The 19590-nt window shown below is 37.8% G+C and overlaps 2 protein-coding genes across 4 annotated transcripts in view; one reads left to right on the top strand and one right to left on the bottom strand.

Moving 5' to 3' along the window:
- Positions 1-19590, top strand: part of LOC135222027 (serine/threonine-protein kinase par-1-like) — a 370912-nt gene that overhangs the window by 13213 nt on the left and 338109 nt on the right. The window contains exons 1-2 of one of the 3 annotated variants that reach the window (XM_064260328.1): positions 975-1224; positions 11870-12211. Coding sequence is in view for 1 of the 3 variants with exons in the window: in XM_064260269.1 (XP_064116339.1) it covers positions 1154-1224 (71 nt within the window). In the remaining 2 variants the exon portion in view is untranslated. Of the gene's footprint in view, positions 1-974; positions 1225-11869; positions 12212-19590 lie in introns of those variants that run through there. The other 2 variants (XM_064260367.1, XM_064260269.1) reach the window with 2 other exon arrangements.
- The window catches only part of LOC135210746 (uncharacterized), a 20695-nt gene continuing 8217 nt past the window's right edge, over positions 7113-19590 (bottom strand). Inside the window, exons 3-9 of the mRNA XM_064243614.1 lie at positions 18137-18249; positions 15754-15877; positions 12805-14391; positions 12611-12662; positions 11892-12117; positions 11095-11211; positions 7113-7478 (exon numbers count right to left, since the gene is read on the bottom strand). Of these exons, the coding sequence (XP_064099684.1) occupies positions 7113-7478; positions 11095-11211; positions 11892-12117; positions 12611-12662; positions 12805-14391; positions 15754-15877; positions 18137-18249 (2585 nt within the window). The remainder of the gene's footprint in view (positions 7479-11094; positions 11212-11891; positions 12118-12610; positions 12663-12804; positions 14392-15753; positions 15878-18136; positions 18250-19590) is intronic.

The raw sequence follows: 19590 nt of genomic DNA, 5'->3' as shown, positions 1-19590 counted from the left end.
CCGAAATATAATCCTAAACTGATTTTACACTGATAAGATAATTTTTTGTTTTGTATTTTATTATACATCCTGAACTTCCTGATAGCTGTTATCAGAGTAATGAGAATTATGGGCAAAGAATTATGAATCCTTATAGTTTTTCCTAGAGCTTTCTTAGTAAGTCTTGTAGGCAGATAAAACTATTATTATTATTATTATTATTATTATTATTATTATTATTATATTATTAATCGGAAGATGAACTCTATTCGTTTGGAACAAATCCACTGGGCCCACTCGAAATTCAAGCTTTCAGAGAAAATGGTGTTCATTTGAAAGAAGTAACAGAAAGTAATGGGAAACTGAAAGAAGAGATCGGTTATTGAAAAAAAATAATACTTTCCAGGTATCTTACAGCTAACAGCAATTCCACATAGTTCCTAACCTAAACTAACCAGTACTTTAAACTAAGCGTTCTATTAAAGTGGAATATCTAAAAATGTTGCTCACAAGGAAGGTAGCATAGCAAAATATAATCATAATAATGGTAAGTGATAAAATACAAAAAAGTTGGGGTTCGTTAAATTGAGGTAATGCTGGTACCAGAATAAGAAAGGATAAATTATAGTCTAAAGCCTTCTCCAAATGGGTTGGAATCTAAAATTATGCCAGATGCCAAGCGTTGGGACCTATGATGAGGACATTTTTTCAATACATGTAAAAAGTGATATGATTAACTTGATAAGGAAAGTTCTTTGCAAGGTGACATTGTAATTGCAGTTAATGATGTTTAGATGTATTTATTAGTCTCATCATTATTGAATGCTGTATCACGTCAAGAGACCCATGTAATGGTAAACAATTAGGTTTTCCTGGTAACATTATATTCACGGCAAAGGCATATATCATTTTATATACGGTAGATTTTTTCTATGGTTGAATAAAAATTTAGGCGAGCGTGGAGTCAATGGTGTGGAATTGTGGCAACACTTATTCTCCTATGTTTTGGTGCGGTGCATGTCCAGATCAATCTTGGCCTTCATTCTGATAACTAGTGAATTTGTGGTGTAGCTACTGATATTAGAACGTTTAGCTATATCCTACAAGTAAAGCGAACAGTGTGGGGAAATGGGGATTATTGTGTTGGGAATAGATAAAACAGTGAAACACAAGGATGTATTACAAGGTCCCCATAGGCTTAATAGGCCTAATAGTCTGCTTCTTATCTGCAAGTCCTATTCTGAGGTAAAGTATAAAGTTTGCGGTTTATACCATAATACATTTCTGGGTTTGAAGTTAGACTGATGTTTCCTTGTGATTTAATTTTTTTTTTTCGTTGGTAACAATACCTAGGCTAGTTTAGACACAGGGACAATACTACTACTTATATCATATGGGCAATCACAGTGTGAAACCAGGATTTACCTATGGTACCTAGCTAGTAGGAAAATTATAAAAAAATGAAATACAAGGTTGTATTTTATGATTCCCTTGACAGCCGACTTATGCAAGTTCTTATTTTGATTAAGGTGAGGTTTATGGAATGATTCCAAGTAGCATTACACACTATACTCTGTTTTTTTCCATCTGTCCATCCGCCTGTGGTGTTTGCGCATGGTAACACTGCGTCCCAGGCTTTAAATAATATCCTATTTCGAATATTAACGGTGTAATTGGTATACAGTAATTTATTAAAACACTTTTCAGTTGCAAATGTACACCCAGATATCCTTTTATTTACCTAAAACTTACACAGCGTAACTATTTAAAGCTCCGGACGCAGTGTTACCATGCGAAAACACCACAGGCGGATGAACAGATGGAAAAAAACAGAGTATAGGTAAGAAACGACCTGGTGACCTAAGCTTGGCCTATATTAGGGGGTGTTGCTCAGGTGATGCAACGCCCCGTGTCCAGGTAACAGTTATTATTTACTGTATTTTTAATTTATATTGCTCTAGGCTACGTTAAGTTTGGGGTTTCCATAAGGAAAATAGTCTTCGCAGGGTCCCAAGGTTAGTTTATGTTGCAACTGTATTAGGCTAGGCTATATATTTTAATTTCTAGTGCCCTAGGTTAGGTTAGGCGAGGAACACACAGAAGGCAAAATACCCCCACCCCTTACAGGCCAGCTAGTATTTATATTTCATGCATTTTGTGTTTTCTAAACCAAAATTCCAAGTTTCCCCACTGTGACCCCTATAATTACAGGGATATATTTGCTAGTGAAACGAATACCAGTAATGTTTAAAGTAGTATGCATTAAAACTTAAGAAAAAACTAAATACTTTCAACTCTAGAATGCAATTGTGGTTTAAAGTAAAAATTTCCTCAGAGTCAAAATTAGTTGTTACTGTCAAATTTTGACTTTAGAGCATCAATGTAAAATTTATTTCTTAAACCAAAGCTGTATTCTGTTTAATTACTTGTTGATACATATTGTAAAAAAAAAAAAAACCTTTTAACCCTAAAGGGCTGTCTCACTGATAGCTACATTGTTTTAAGAGAGGGTGTTACACTGGTCATTGGGGTGTTCAAATATGTGTCGCATGATAAATTTTCTGGATTCTTAAATAATGAGCAAGACAGTGTCATATTTTGGAAAGAGTAAATCAAAAGATGCAATTTTCTTGAACATTGCTATCATTTCAAATATGTCCTTGGATAAAAGGTACATTTAGTACAGTAATTTCTGGACAAATGGGACAGTCACCACAGTAATACCTGGATGAATGGGACAGCCACCACAGTAATGTTTGAATAACAGGGACAGTCAGCATGAATACATGGATAACAGGGCCAGTCAGTACAAGGAGGTGATGAGGAATTTTTCCGAGTTCTTAAGAGTTTTCTTGGGCAGTGGCCGAGTCGATAATGTCACAGTGTCACTGCAGTCCTGATTTCTTCTCTGGCTGTCCGCTGGTTCGAATCCACGGGAGGATGAAATTATTATCAACTAAAAAATTCCCCTTCGGTTAACATATATGAAAATATATCAATTGCGAAGTAGAGCGAGTTGGATATTAAAGGATATTTGTAGCTTAATGCATGTACTATATATGAATCATGGTGATATAATAAGAATCATAATATATAATATATATATATATATATATATATATATATATATATATATATATAATATATATATATATTATTATATTCATTTTTGTTGTATTTCATCTAATGAATAGTCTGTATACGCAGTTATTCACTCCTCTTTTTTTTTTTTTTCAGGTGACCGTTCATTTGCCCCCTGCCCCTCCCTTTTTAATATTAATTTTGTTGCTGGTTTATTTCTAAATGATGTCGATTTGATTTATGCACCGTATATGCACAAATTTTAGTACAGTAGTTTTATTCGTTAGCTGAAAGTTCAAAAGCTAGTACTCTACAGGCTCATGGTTCCTAAGCGCTTTTCTCTTTGTTACTATTATTACATTGTTTAAACTGGCACTAAAGTCCCTTTTTATTTATATTTACAATTGTTTAAACTGGCACTAAAGTCCCTTTTTATTTATAAATTTAAACGTCTTTAACTTTATTTTATTTAATAGTACATCAGTATATTTATTTTTATCCTTGGCCATTACCCTTTTCTGTAACAAGAACCCCAAAAAGTTAATGTTTCTTATCTGATTTTACCACATATATATTATCAGTAAACATTAATTTACTTTTAGCCCGCATTATATTAATTTTTCTGTCACTGAGACATTGCCATATTATTGGCTTTGACAACAAGCGCTTCCCAGGTAAATAAAATTCTTAATTTTCAAATGTCGTCTTATGTATTCCCCCAATTTTTTGTTAAGGGATTTCAAGGTCTCTTAAGGTAATATCCTGTTCTTATGATTTCTGTAGGGTTTTACAGACTAGTAAATGTACGGTGTTGTCTTTCTCCACTCTGTAGATCAGGATTATATTGATATTAATCCTGCTGCAGAGATCACAACTGTTCACCGCGATCAATAGTATTCTTGTAACTTTTGTTACTTTGTATTTCTGACACGATTTTTGCTCTTGGTAAGTCTCGTCGGCTGACCATCCTCTTCCTGATTTCCAAACTTTTGTCATTTGAAGCTTTGCATTTCCCGGTTTATGTCATAAACGCCGCAACTGATGGTTATCGACCCCTTCTAGTATCATAAGGAACGCTGTTGAAACTCAAAACAAGCCTTAACAGGCTTGTGCAAGTGGCAGAGGTGTATGAACAAGGTCTTAAAAGTTGAGAGAGTAGAAGTAAAACGTGCCCTTTCACGCCCATTTAGATTAAATATTTCAAAAGTTTCTTCATACCCATCCCTGATACGTAATGGCTGTATTTTCTGTAAAATGCCGATTCTACTTTACGAAAATGCTATGCCGACTTAGATGTATATTATATATATATATATATATATATATATTTAATATATATATATATATAATATATATATAGATATATATATAATAATATAATTTATTTATACTTTATTTATTTATTTATTATTTATTTTATTTATTTAATATAATATATATATATATATATATATATATATATATATATATATATATCTTATATTATATATTAAAATATTTACGGATTAAATGACGAACGGACAAGTCACCGTTTTAATTTAAAAGAAAACGAAGTTTTGATTAATCAAAGAAAGCTATAAATGGATAACTAAAATATCCTGGAGAACACTGAACGGGGATTTGCACATTTGTAGGGAGGCTTATAATGATTTATGTGTAATGTTTCGACATTCATTTCGTCTTCGTTGATTATGAGAATTTGTCTCTTTAGTCTTTTATAAAAATTCCAAAAGATCTGCTGTGAGGGGTAACTTAAGGACGCCTACCAGCAAGTTTGCTGCGGATGAGCGATTGTTTGAATTGGATTTTTGATATTAGGAAATGCCCTTTCTTGAATATGTTTAATGAAAATGGGAGGCAGTTCCTTCAAATGGATATGTCAGTTCTTCTTAACCCATCTGTATATGTCTGTCTCTCTCCCCCATTCTAGCCAAAGAGAAGAGATGATAAACTATAAAGACAATGCGAGTCAGGTTTTTAAGATACCACAGAACAGAACGAAGATGAGAATATGTGTGACTAATAGAACCACAACCACTGTATGAAACCATATTTTTAATGGTCATTAAAGTTTTAAAAATTAGGGTCACTGTATATGCAGTTGTACTAGGTAAAACCTCACTTTTATGAAAATATAAATTCAAACAAGGTAGGTTACGTATATAGGAAGAAACCGAGATTTTTGAAATCGAAACTGAATATGCAGAGGTACAAGAATGGTGATTCATCCTGGGATTGATGACGTAAGAACCCGTACTCGTGGCATGTCGAAGTATGTCAAAATCACTGCGTGTTTCGTAAGCGTACTGAATTACAGCTTCAGTGGAGAAGACATTATTTAAATACTACCTGCGCAAATAAGTCAGAAAAATGGTATGTGTTTTCAACTGTTAGAGAAGTTGCTTTTGTAGTAGTAGAAATGTTTCTGCGTGACTGAGACCTTTACATACAACAGCCTCTTTCTTATTACTGACACCATCCACATATATGACCAGAAATACTGTTTAAAGTGAAAAATAGAGAGACAACGTCCATATAAATGATATTCCCCAGCGATAGGCCTATGGAATATTTTGGATTGATTTCGCTTTTAATAATCCTTTCAAAATGAGGATTAAAATCATAACATGGACATGGAGGACAAAGGAACTGCAAATGATCCTCTAGTGACGATTAAGATTAAGTATTACTGGAAGATTCTCTCTCTCTCTCTCTCTCTCTCTCTCTCTCTCTCTCTCTCTCTCTCTCTCGTATGTTTTCGTAATCTATTAATGAAATTAACTTTGTTTCTACTGATATATGCGCGTCAACGCGTACATTTTGTATCACCAGTTAGAATCATTAAGCTATATTTAGAAAACGTTATACATGAAGATTTACAGAAAATTTCCGGATGCAAGACAGTTTTCAGTATAAGGCGTGTCAATAGGCCTGCATGGAGGGTTTCTATATACCGTCAAAGACACGTTAAAAGGGTAAATGAGCTTTGTAAATAATTAGAGCGTGTGTAATGTATTTGAAGATCCACACTTAACATAGTCAGTCCCTGGCTCCTCTTCTCTATTATCCGCATAACCTCAGTTTTTTAGTAGTGTCTCAACCTGGCAGGTGGTGCTTGTATACGATTATGTGGCAGACTATAGACCCCCCAAATGTTTACGCAAAGACCAAATTCATTCCTGCTTTCTCCTAAATTCTGATGTATAAGTCCTATTTTAATTCCCACAGATTTATTCATTTATTCATCACCTTTGGCCATAACTTATCTCTCTCTGCAGACTGATGTCACTTTGGAGTCCTCTTAGGTTTATAGTCTGTTGACTTGATCATCCGTAAGGGTTTTCAGATGAAGGTTTTAAGAAGAAAGGGAGAACGTGTCGAGCAAAAACATGAATAAAACCGAAACTCACATGAATTGTCCTTAGACGGAGCTATTTCTCAAAGTATAACTGTCCTTGAAAGGCAAAGTAATTAAGGGAAAATGTCGTAGATTCTTCTTTCAGTAGCCAGCATCGTGGATCACAAGTGATAGTCGCCGTAAGGGGTTAGCGCCGTCAGTGCATCTCGTGCGATGCACTATAGGCATTACTTAAGGTTCTTTGCAGCGTGCCCTCGGCCCCTTCCTCCAACCCCTTTCGTTCCTTTTAATGGACCTCCGTTCATACTCTCTTTCTTCCATCTTTCTTTCCACCCTCGACTAACAATTGATTTATAGTGCAACTGCGAGTTTTTTCTCCTGTTACCCCTTTCAAACCTTTTACTGTTAACTTCCGTATCAACGCTGAATGACCTCACAGGTCCCAGTGCTTTTCAATTCAATTCACAAGTGATAACGACGGAACCAGGATCCACTGCTGCTTTTACCAGCATATCACAAAATAACATGTCATGCTGGTAGATTGCGTTTATTTATCTGGTATGATACATGGCATGGCAAGCTGTAACATGTCTGATAGTAAATTGTTTCGCTTATATTATATTCCTCGTGCGCCGAAAACAGATTGTCATTCGTAGACGCGATGAACATTCAGCTGCAGACATCTTAATCTTACTCACTGAAGGAAGTTCCGAACACCAGTCCTCAGTAGACGAGGTTGAAGAATATGATGACACCCGGCGTGATGACGTACCGAGCGTGGAACATCACCCTTTCGGCCGTGTCCGAAGTGGGCCGAACACTTTTCGAGCGTCCGTCTATTGTCGAAGGGCAGCACTTGTTTGAAGTGCTGCTCCTCCGCCAAATTCACCAAGTGTTCCACCACGACGTGCACGACGATGATGAAGAACAGCAAGAAGATGCAGAAAAAGAACCACACGTCGATCAGCTTGACGTAGGCCGTGACGGGGAGGGCGTCGGAAGTGTTGCTGAAGAGGGTGTAGAGCACGAGCAGGGTCGTCAGACTCACCGCCATTCGCACCTGGAAACAGCGAAGATATGTTACTGCAGCAGATAAGCAGAAAAATACTTCAGTTTGCAATACAAGCAAGAAATTTGGCAAAAGTGCTCATTTTAATCCCCAGTTTTGAAAAATCTTGGTGTCCACGCAAAATTTCAACATGGCCGCCACTTTTCAAGATGACCGCTAGTTTTTTCAATTTCTGACACTTTGAGTAAATCATTGTTGACTTAAATATATCTATCATTATTCAGATAATGTCTTCCTGGGTAGAAGAGTTAATTGAAGACATCAGAGCTCCTACTTACCATTGTGATAAAGATTGCTTACAAAATGGCCGCCATGAAATATTTTGCTTGATAACTGCAGCTAAGAAAGTTAGAGACATGAAATTTTTATCTATACATGTATGAGGCTAGAGAATCTGTTTCTATCATTTTTATTGGGCTATCATCAATATTACATCTTGGAAAGGGACCTCATAATGCTACTGAAAAATACATAAACACCAAACTATAGTGGATCCAGTATGATAACAAAGTATCTTATCCATGCTTGAGGATTATCTCAATGTCTTCTTATTTAAGCCTGAAATCAACGCAAGATTTTAGAAATGCATGTTGTCACCTTTTAGCGTGACGAAATTCTCATTCAGATGTATTTGAAGCATCATTTGTAAATTTTTGGACTTAAAGGGAGCAGGGGGGGATATTTGTGAAGGAGTCAGGGAGATCAGGTACAGATTTTACTCTCTCTGGACCAAACTGTACTGGCTGATGCTCTTCCTCCCGGTTGTCTTTGGCAGGGTGCTGGAATACTGAAATGCTGGTCCCATGATAAGAGGTAGTAGCCATAGTTGCTGATTGGTTATGATTGATGTTGTCCATGACTACAGTAGTAAACAACCCTTTCTCAAGACAGGTGAACAGACTACACCCTCTTCGACACACTTGGCGACAGTAGCATCTCCAAGTCGGGCTGGTATCTCCAGCACCCTGTCATAGGAAATGATCATGCCATGATCATGAACATTTCCACCAGGTTTCTTTTCCTGGTTTTGGCATTGATAGCCATGCCCATGAACACTGGAAAAGGAGTTTCTCTATCCTTTTGCATGTCGATGTACTCTTGTTCCTTCCTTCTGTTTTGAGAAGCAGTTGTACTGCAGGAGCTGAGCAATATATAGGTCTGACTTTGATGAGCCAAACCTTAGCTCTGACTTTATGCCTACTCCATGTTCAACCATACCAGTGAACTGGAGCATACTTTGAGGTATGGCATTATTGATGCATCCTTCACCAAAGGTGCTGTCAAACCTGGACTGATGATCCAGAATATGCTTCCTCAGTATCTGAGTGGTCAGATACCTGAGATAGAGTTAAGCTACATCTTTCTGCAAAACAAGTAGTACCCTTCTTCCTATCTTGTGTGCTTCTAATTCAGGGATTTCTGCTAACAATTTGTCCTTTAATCTTGTATTTACAGTGGGTAAAGCAATGCCCAATTGGTCCAGGCGCTGCTAGTATAATAGGAATATGTCTACAAGAGGAAATATGGCAGGACCATCCGAACTCAAGTTGGTTTCAATGATATAATTAATCAGCCCTGATAGTACCAGTGGACATACACCTGGTTCTTCACTGTGACATTGTTATTTCTCAAGATTTCTGAGAAGGGACCTATTGTAAAGGCCAGTGAGACATACAAGATAAAATTTCAGTTCTTGATGCAATTGTATCACCTGCATCTAGTTTTGCTAATAATTTTACCATCATTACGTGTGAGTGCACTCATGTCGTATCCTTTTGAGATTCATGGTCATTACTTGTCGAAGATCTGATACAGGTGCCACATTTTCACAAAAAATACGTGCTTCATTGCCATTACTCATTCGATGCTGTTTAGCATGCTTTTCCTGTGGTTCACTACCTTCACTGTGTAGATCTCCGCTTTCTTGCACGATCATGTTTTGCATTATTAAACATGACCCTACAGGTCTTGTGCCACAGTATTGCCTCTATGCCACCTGGCTTCATCTGGCCTTGCTGGGTCAAAGTTAAGTGGCATTTCACCAATCTATGGGAACAAAGGCACATTGGTTGAAATCTTTACATACCCAATCATGTTCAGGATTATGATGTACAGAGCCTAAGGATGAAGTTAGACCTTCATTTTTCTTGTCGTCCTGGCAAAGACAACATTTGGTCTAGTTGGTCTTCCTTTTGCCTGTGATTGAATTTACACTTGCCATTATATGCTCTTGAGTAAGGCCGAGGGACTATCCTTTTACCACCTTAATCTGATATGCACATTGATGTATGGGACACAACTAGTTTCGATTACCCAAAACTAGCCTGATCATTCATCCAGTGCTATTTAAGTCCTGTGTGAACTGCGCACCATCCATCTATGAACAAGCCACATGGAGCCCTACTTACCCTTGGCGCTGGCACCTCCTGTCAATTCAGTCGTGGCTGTCTAACTAGGTCTACCAGCGAGATATATTTAAATACTTTGTACCAGCTAACTGATATGTAGCTATTAGGCAGCATTTGGGATGCTAAACTACTCGACTACACTAAAGCAAAGCTAGGTACATCATCATAAGTAAAGCAAGTTTAGCTGACACTGAACCCCATGCCGAGTTACACAGCGGCGTGGTTGGTATGGTATTAGCGTCCCACCTCGGTGGTCGCGGGTTCGATTCTCGGCCATTCCATTGAGGAGTGAGAGATGTGTATTTCTGCTGATATAAGTTCACTCTCGACGTGGTTCGGAAGTCACGTAAAGCCGTTGGTCCCGTTGCTGAATAACCGCTGGTTCCATGCAAGGTAAAAGCACCATACAAACAAACAAACAAACACACCAGTGAAGTCACCAATGTGCCCTGGTCGTGCATTGACATTCACTCTTTTAAACTAAAACTAAACATAGCACCACCACTTATATTATATATAGACTTGCAAACTATCATACTGAACAGGAAGACATTATTCCTTGCGTACTGAATCCTAAGACGCGATTATTTAAGGTTTTTTGGCTGCCATATTGGATGCCATCTTTCTTTATATGTGCTATATGACATCGATAACAGAAATACATTATACTTTTTCTTGGTAACTCTACCTAAAATGTTTATAATCAAAACAAATGCAGAAAAACATGACCAGAGGCACATGAGTCCCATGTTAAAACCTTGACTACTGGCCATCTTGTAAAATGGCAGGCATTTTGGAATTTTGAGTGGACACCCATTGAGTTTCATAAAGATATGTAACAAATTTCATGCTTGTATAATTAACGGAAGTATTTTAGTGAAAAATGTTTTTATCAGCTGCACTGCTTAGCTTGTGTGTGGACATTCCGTGACAGTGGAAAAATGAAGTTACATTGTGCTAACATAGGTTTATCATCGCAAGGTTGAATATTTTACGTCGGAGTTACCTTCATTTTAAAAATAAACAAATACAAAGAAAACTTTGTGATGTTAATTTACGATCAAAAGAATTTTGTCGGCGTCATAAAAGAACTATAATGTAGCAGCACTTGCTCAAAATCGAATCCTTGTATTCTGCCCACCAAATTGTTGGTCATCTTATTCAAACCTGTTCTTTGTGAATACATGAAAGTTACGTACGTCCATTAAAACAACGTTGACGAACAGAGTCGTATATCCGACGATCTGCAACATAGCCGTCGGCAGGTAGACAGTCATGATAATCATCCGCCATCGACGAGCAAGCTCGAAAGTGACCTAAGAAATGGATATGATTTGTCAGTATTTAGTTGTTTGTTTCATCAATAATTGTAATAACGTAACTTGAAATTGATGGAAATATGATTTTATTAGTCCAGTGTTCGATAATCTTTTTACTGGAATTTCAGTACCAACGTATCTGTAGCTTAAACTTTTAGCATCGAGTCTCTTTCAAAATTGAAATTGAATGCCCCTCACTTCTTTAATATGGAGAGATCTAACATTACTGCTTCAGCGCCTTGTACGTTTCATAGTCCTATCATAGCGTCAGGTGCTTGGTGAAAGAAAAGTCTCATTCATAATGTTTAGTATTCATGTATCTTATTTCATATTTCTTCTGACAATCTTTTCTTGTGGCAATCTTTCCCTAAATGTATTTTGTTCTAATATTAAATGTATATATCTAGACATTGGACAGCATTTCCAGCTTCTGCTTAACTGACAAGTTCGATGTAGTTCCTTGAGCAAAATTAAGTTAAAAGAGGCTGAAAGTGAAATATTCTATTGAGAAGGGAGATTAATTATAATTAGTGCTCAGCGGTACAGAAAAATGGAAGAAAATGCAAGTGAATGTATAGAGAAAGCAACAGTATTGTCATTTCTTTGTTATTTCATAGAGAATGCTCTAATGAAAATATACATTCTCCCCCCTCAGGGTTGCCTCCATCGCCTCCCACCTTCAGAGAACTGTACTGAGTCTCATTGCTGCCTCCGATGACGACGTCGATCTGGTAATGGCTGAGCAGGTAGGCAGGCAACTTTGGGTCTTCCAAGTACAGGACACGCGTTTTCTGCGGGTTGAATTTGATGAGCTCTCTCCTGGTGCTCAGCTGAAGAAGCAGGTAACATCGCTGTGAGTCGAATGGGTAGTAAAACACGTCAAACGAACACCCGAAGACGCCGCTGGAAGAGGAACGAACTAGATCATCTTTACACCGAAGGTCTCCGGGTTGGCTAGCCATTATGCAAGAGGTGACACTTCACTATTTACTTTAAGGCAAGTGTTTGATAGATTTATTCCCCATTTTATGGACAGTACTAAAGGAAGTGTTCTTCGCCTCATGATTGTTTGATGTCAGTGTTATTTTTTTTTTATAGTGGTACATTTTTGAAGAAAGCTGTCTCTGCTGTGCGAAGAGTGTTTGATGAAAATGTTAAGTGTATTTTATTCAGTATTGACTTGTCATGGAACTTGTGTGTGTGTGTGTTTTACAACACTGCAACTATTAAAGGAAGTCTTCTAGTCTCACGAAACCTTTGAAATTCAGCGCTGATTGACCTCCTAGGTCCTTGCGCTTGGCCTTTGGCCCAAGGTCTGTATTCCAACCTATATTCCAAAGGGTTACAAAGAGATGCGTGTATTAAAGATAAAAATAGAACGAGCTTCTAGACTTACCTGTAATGTTCCTTTTGAACAATGTCAGCTGAAGCACCCGCATATACGGTGTCTAAAAAGAGACAGTTAGTTTAGAACAAGTCATTTTTTCTGTAATTTGTAGCCTCCTTGAAATGTGAAAATTTTCAAAAATATATTAAAATTTATGATTAGTTTCATACCAAAAGAAATGTTGTACTTCGAAAATCAGTTACCCATTCGCACGTTGTTGTAGTCAGGCGGCAATGGCTGAGCCAACTTGTCGAGATACATATCAAGAGAGAGTTTCTTGATCTGTCCATCATACACATTCGGGAATGTCAGCACGGGTTTCCAGACGCTGTCCCTGTAAGTCTCCGAGAGCTTGTTCCACTCGAGCGTGTCGCCAAGGTTGTGGTATTTGACTCTTGGGTCATTCCACCAAAGGTCGACCGTGAACTCAACGTTAATGATTCGGCTCTTGTCGCTGATTTCCATAAAGCGAAGGACGTTCACCACGGCACCTAAGTGAACTGGGTTGCCTTCGTGGGTGATGTTATCAGGGGGCCGTTCCCTGCGGTAGCCTTTCGGATGAATGATCACCTGGCAGTCTTCTTCGTCCGAGAGGTCAACACAGTCGTCTTTGGCGTTGCATCTCTTTTCTTTAGGAATGCAGTCACCATTGGAGCAGGTGAATTCGTCGTTATTGCATATGGAAAAACTCAACTGTAATCTTGAGCCTATGAGATTGTTGCATTCAGATCTCCTGAGCTCCCAAGTGTGTCGTCCAATTGGGTATGTGTCCTTTGATGGGACTTTCAGGATTCCAACGACCTCGGCCACAGTTGTGTCAAACATCTCCCAGGTGTAATCGTCTATTTTGTATACCATGTACCCATAATAACCATGAAGGTAAGGCTTCTCATACCTGTAAGCGAGTACCTCATAAAAGGTTTCAGCTTCGTTTGTGAAACAAAATCCTCTGAGTCGAAGAGGGGCTTTACGATCCACTTCGCAAGGGACGCAGGCTGGCCACTGAATCACACAAGACGTGTCTACCCACCGTCCATTTGGGAGGAACATCAACATGCAGTTCTCACCATCGCCTCCATTGGGTTCGTTCAGCTCAAACTGAGTTTGTGCAATTGAATTGTCTGTGAATTTCCTCCAGACATCCTCTACCTCTTCGTCTGTTACTCCAATCCACAAATGGTAGTTTGAGAGACAATTTTCCGCAAAGCGTAATGATTCGTTGTGCAGCTGGGCATTTTCATCAAAGTTATTTGGGGTATAAACCTCATACCCAATTCGATTACAAGTTCGTCTGGACTCAGCCATGTAGCGAGCCTCGGGGAAGATGACGTATTCCACGTTCTTTTCACAGAAATAACTAGGATCTACCAATTGCATCGTGGTACCTCCCAAGAGCTCTACATCCTCCCTGTCGGTTGAAAAGATGTTTCCCAGTTCTGCCCTAGTGCAAGAGGCTTGCGTCCTGATTTCATCAGCAGTCAGAGATCTGTTCCAGATGTTCACTTGGGCTATGTATCCCCGGAAGCTCTGATCTGTGTCGTAGCCACCAGCCATGAGGTCCTGTTCCTGCCCAATGGTGATGATGCCCTTGACTGGCAGAGGAACCTTATGTGGCACACTGAATGGACCTTTAGCAGCTAGTTCGCCGTAAATGTAAGCCCTGTATTCCCCGTGGTGAAAGTTGTGACAATAGTGGGTCCACTCATGAAGTCCTATGTCGTTGGTCATGTTAAGAAAACCATACTGACGAACACCGTTGTAGTAAAAACCATGATTCATCCCTCGACGGTCTATTTAAAGTAGGAGAGAGAAAAAAACTATGTATAATACAAAGCTTCCAGATATATAACTGATTGTTAATTAGTTATATATATGTAGCAGAATTTATTGTATATCTAAATTCTTTTGCTTAAGAAAATGGCATGAATCTTAGACTTTTTGGATATACTGTACATTATCTATAATTTTACGACCTCAACAAATTGCAACATGTTTTTCCCTTAAACTCAGGTTAAAAGAAATAATTTCTTAAATAGGATACTCATTACCGATTCAGCAAATGAAATGTTTGGTCTTATACTATGACAGTATCCAATGTCCCCTTTATTGACATCTGAATGGTATACAGCCCCAGAAAGTTGTTGATCCGCTTTGTAAGTCAGGCATTCGAATCTCCTAGGTGCCAAATTGTTTAACAGTTATAATTACCCTTTGGTGATATTTTCGAGGTAGAGGGAATTGAATATTATACATTTGTAGTGTAATTTTGGTAAATATAAAAAAGTTACAATATATATACATATATATATATATATAATATATCTATATATATTATATATATATATATATATATATATATATATATATATATATATATATATATATATATATATATCAAAGGTCCATAAATAAAACACTCTGGTTTAAAGCTAAGGACTACATTTTGGTGGGCTAATTTCCACCCTTATCAATTAATGAAAGACAGAATAAGTTTCATTAGCGAAATATATAGTGGGAGATATGCCCTTAGGTGATGCCTGGCGTCACCTCTAAGCTGACGACGGTTCTGTTTATTGTCTTAATCCGCTTCATCATTGCCTTAAGGAAGATATTGGCTTTATGGTCAGGGTACCAGGCTCCAATGGAAAGAATCCTATTATCTTGTTGTTTTATCAGTAAAGATTCTAACATCTGATATTTGTATCGACAGCTGCACTTGTATAAAATTCAGGATGAGTTCTAATCCATGGTATGGTTCATGTTATTTATATGATGGAAAATTGCTGGAATATGCTATCCATATCTAACAGCATCTATGTTGAGTTAATCTATCAGAGAGAGATTTTCCTGTGAATCCGTAGTATGATTTATTACAATCCCTATAGGGGATTTTATAAACCCAGAGACGTCCTACCCCAACAGTGTTCTTTCCCAGATGGTAAATCATAGTGTATACCAAGTTTGATTGAAATTGTTTGATGCATTTCAAAGTGTATGTGGAACTCACACTCATACATCCATTTATATCTATATATATATATATATATATATATATATATCATATATATATATATAGAGAGAGAGAGAGAGAGATGAGAAAGAGAGAGAGAGAGAGAGAGAGAGAGAGAGAGAGAGAGAGAGATATTACTTACACATGTGAAGCACATCATTGTCTTGATCAGATGTGGCAATGGATATGTGGCTCTCATAGCTCATCAACACCACCGGTTTAGCTCGTATACAAACCGTCACCTCTGGAAACTCCGATACGTCTCCCTGGAATTAGTGTGGATGGTTAGTCCTATTGAGAGTAACTGAGGTCATTATATTTATGTATCGTAATTGGTGGCTGTATTGAAATTAAGATATTCTGACTGGTGGTTTTTACGGTATTCAGTTAATGGGACAGGTTGTTTTCACAATTTTTGCTTAATGTGATTGGTTGTTTTCAAATGGTTTGTTTACTGTGATTCGTGATTTGTTTTTAAGTTTTGTTTATTGTGATTCGCGGCTCTTGGAGTAACATTCATTTACTGTGATTGGTTATTCTCATTAGGCCCACACGTTTGTCGTTTTCGTAAGAATCTTTATTTTTATCATCTTTTCTTATTTTGACTTGTTGTTTTGATACCGTGTACTTATATTGACTGGTTGGCTGTTTTTGTGAATTCGTTTTTTATGGTTAATTGGTCTCTTATGATTCGTGTACTGTGATTCGTTGTTCTCAATATAATATCTCTTAGTTTAACCAGACCACTGAGCTGATTAACAGCTCTCCCCTAGGGCCTAGGGTTGTCCTGAAGGATTAGATTTTATTTTACGTGACAAGCAACCAGTTAGTTACTTAGCAATGGGACCTACAGCTTATTGTGGGATTCGAACCACATTATATCGAGAAATGACTTTCCAATCTCCAGAAATAAATTCCTCTGATACCCCTTATGCACCAGCGGGGAGCGAACTCCGGCTACCAGATTGATAGGCGAGACGCAACACACTCGTCCAGTGAGGAACTCTTGTTGTTCTCATAAGATCTGTACAAGTACGGGGAGGAGTGTATAATACCTTTAGATATCTTTATGAAGTATTTGAGTTGATGGTTAACGATGTATTTTCTTAAGGTTTTATGTACCGCCTTACCACATGAAAGTCCAGCTTAACCATGTTTTGTCGTATATCCTATCGCAAGAAGAGATACAGTTTAGAGCTGAATAAATGTTTTGATGTTAAGAAAACCTGTTTCTTCCTTAATCGGGACCTCTCATTTTTGCAGGTAATAGTCATCGATGTCTGTCGGTTCTTTAGTTGTAGGCTCTTCACTTACTGTTTGCGAGCATAAAATTCCTCATAAATTCCATTATATGAGTGCCAGTACTCTGAAGCGCACAGGTAAAGCTCAAATAAATAATCTCTTTTGTTGTTTAGAATCCAGACATCTACGTATGTTTGTTATCTACTTCAGCACCTTCACTTAGAGGCCGGCATTGTGCAGTGTCCTGTGCTGGCGTAAAGCCAGCTTAATCTACACCAACCAACCACTTCTTGTTGTGAAGTTTTTCGTTGTTGTATCAAATGAAAATATAAACTTACTTGCCGCTTTAGTGATCTGGAGCTTTTAGGGTAAAATGAAAAGCCTGTGCACTATTGTTGGATAGCAATATTCAGAGAACTTCAGAGACGCCGTTTGCTTAAAGTCAATGAAATAATTAAGCATAGCCAAAATCTAGTTCATGGTAATTCAATGTTAACTATTGTGAATCAAGTATTGTTATCTTAGTAATTAACAGTGAAAATGTGGCGATTCTACAGCAAACTTTTCAGAGGAAAAAGATGACTTAACACAATAGTACTGTGATTGAAGTGAACATTAGGGAAAAGTCATTGATGCGAAAGAATCCAATGAAATGGTCACAACTTCTCTACTTTCTCTACTTGAATAACCACTGGTTCCATGCAACGTAAAAACACCATACAAACAAACAAACAATTCATATTTTTAGGAAAGTGTTCAATGAAAGTGTGCTCTACTACTACTTAGCGAGTGTGCCGAGTATGTAATCTGGACTTCATGGTGCTTGTTAGATGCAGTGTTCTCTACTTTATGGCTTATAATCAAAATTAGTGTTCTTTATTCTATAATAACGCTCAATGGAATTGTTCACAGAAGCACGCAAAGAACAAGGTTTCAACAATTAGGACTGAAGTAGCTAGGCTTTAAGCGCCTCAGTGGTGTGGTCGGTATGGTGCTGGCGTGCCACCTCGATGGCGCGAATTCGATTCTCGGGCATTCCTCCGATGGGTGAGAGATGTGTATTTCTAATGATAGAAGTTCACTCTCGACATGGTTCGGAAGTCACGTAAAGCTGTTGGTCCCGTTGCTGAATAACCATTGGTTCCACGCAACTTAAAAACACCATGCAAGCAAACAAACACAAGCTAGGGTTTGAAAGAAGCCAATTAAACACACGAAACCTTGTTACTCAGACAGCAAGTCTGCAGTTTATATTGAATCACTGAAAGTCGGCTATACTTTACCGGCTTGAAATGATCCGTGAGATTATATCTGATGAGGACGTCATCTCTGGGAGGCGCCCACATGTCCAGCTGCATCGAGAAGACTCGGATCTTGTCTGGGAAGTCCTGTGAACCTGAATCAGGTCAAAGATAGTAGAAAATAATCTAAGCATCTTTGATAATAGAATCCGAGTGGATCTGGTCTTGTTTGTCCGCCCCGGAAGGGAGCGGGTTAGGCATGGGATCGGGAGGGTAGGGTAGGCGTGACGCATCCACCCTCCCCTTGCAAACCTGTTTCTCCGCCCTGGGTAGGGACGGGGTAGGTAGGGGATTGGGAGAGTAGGGGAGACATAACGGGCAGCGCCGGGATCCAGCGCAGCGTAGCGCGTACCATGAAGCTCGTCATAAATAAGACTCGTAGGTCTCTGGATACAGTAATGAGATTTTTGTGAATATAGATATGAAAAGGGCTTAGGGATATTGCAATGAAATACTGGAATTTAAAAAGAATTTTAAGTTGGGTATAGTACAAGAATTTCGGTGATTCTTGAGTTGGACACGAAATGCTGTTTGACCCCAATGTTGGTTCTGAATTGCATTTGGTGAATCTTGATTTGAATAGGACCAGGAGATCTTTGGATGCGAGACTAGAAGTTTTGTGAATGAAGTTTTGCCGTTCAATTCTGTTTTAGTAAAGAAAAGTCTTCCTATATTTTATCTAAATGTGATTATCTAATCAAGTGTTTTATTTTAATCTTTGCGAATGAAAACATAAGTCAAATAATACTGAAACAGTATTTTAAATAAAAAAGATTAGATAAAAATTTAGATATTTGCACACACTAAGATATTTGAAGACATAAGTTAAACATATGGAATGTCAGATTATTTTATAGATTTTTTCTTTTTTAAAAGAAATATTGAAAATAGTCTTTAAAAAAATTGAAATGGCGATGTCAGGTCAAGAACTCCCTCCCAAATTTGCCATTTTCATTTATGTGATGTGACTAATACGAACATGGATACCCAAATCACGTTCTATCTTTTCAGTGAAGGTTGCAGTTTTCTTCGAAAATTACAAAATAATCATTTCTGAAAAGGGTACAGGTGAACTGGGTCTCGGTACTCAAAATAAAGCTGGGATTTTCTTATCGTCGTAAAATATCGGACGTAAAGATTCATAAGGAGTTGAACCGTCATGAAATATGAGGAGGCTGTAAGTACAGTCCAAGGAGCCTCAATATTAGATGCAGAAGAAGATGATTGTTTACATTATTGACAATCAGTGCTCGCGGCATTCAGTTATCGATTGTTACCTTCACCAAGTATTAAGCCAGTTATGGTTTCTATATCATTTACCGATTTTTATTCATAGATTGTTCTCGAAGTGGATCGTGTGCCACTCTTATATTAAGAGTGCCGAGCCTTCCACTAGTAAAAAATAATTTCCAGTAATATCGGACACGTAATAATGA

This window comes from Macrobrachium nipponense, chromosome 11 (genome assembly GCF_015104395.2).
Source record: "Macrobrachium nipponense isolate FS-2020 chromosome 11, ASM1510439v2, whole genome shotgun sequence".
NCBI lineage: Eukaryota > Metazoa > Arthropoda > Malacostraca > Decapoda > Palaemonidae > Macrobrachium > Macrobrachium nipponense.
This window is presented reverse-complemented; position numbering and strand designations above follow the sequence as displayed.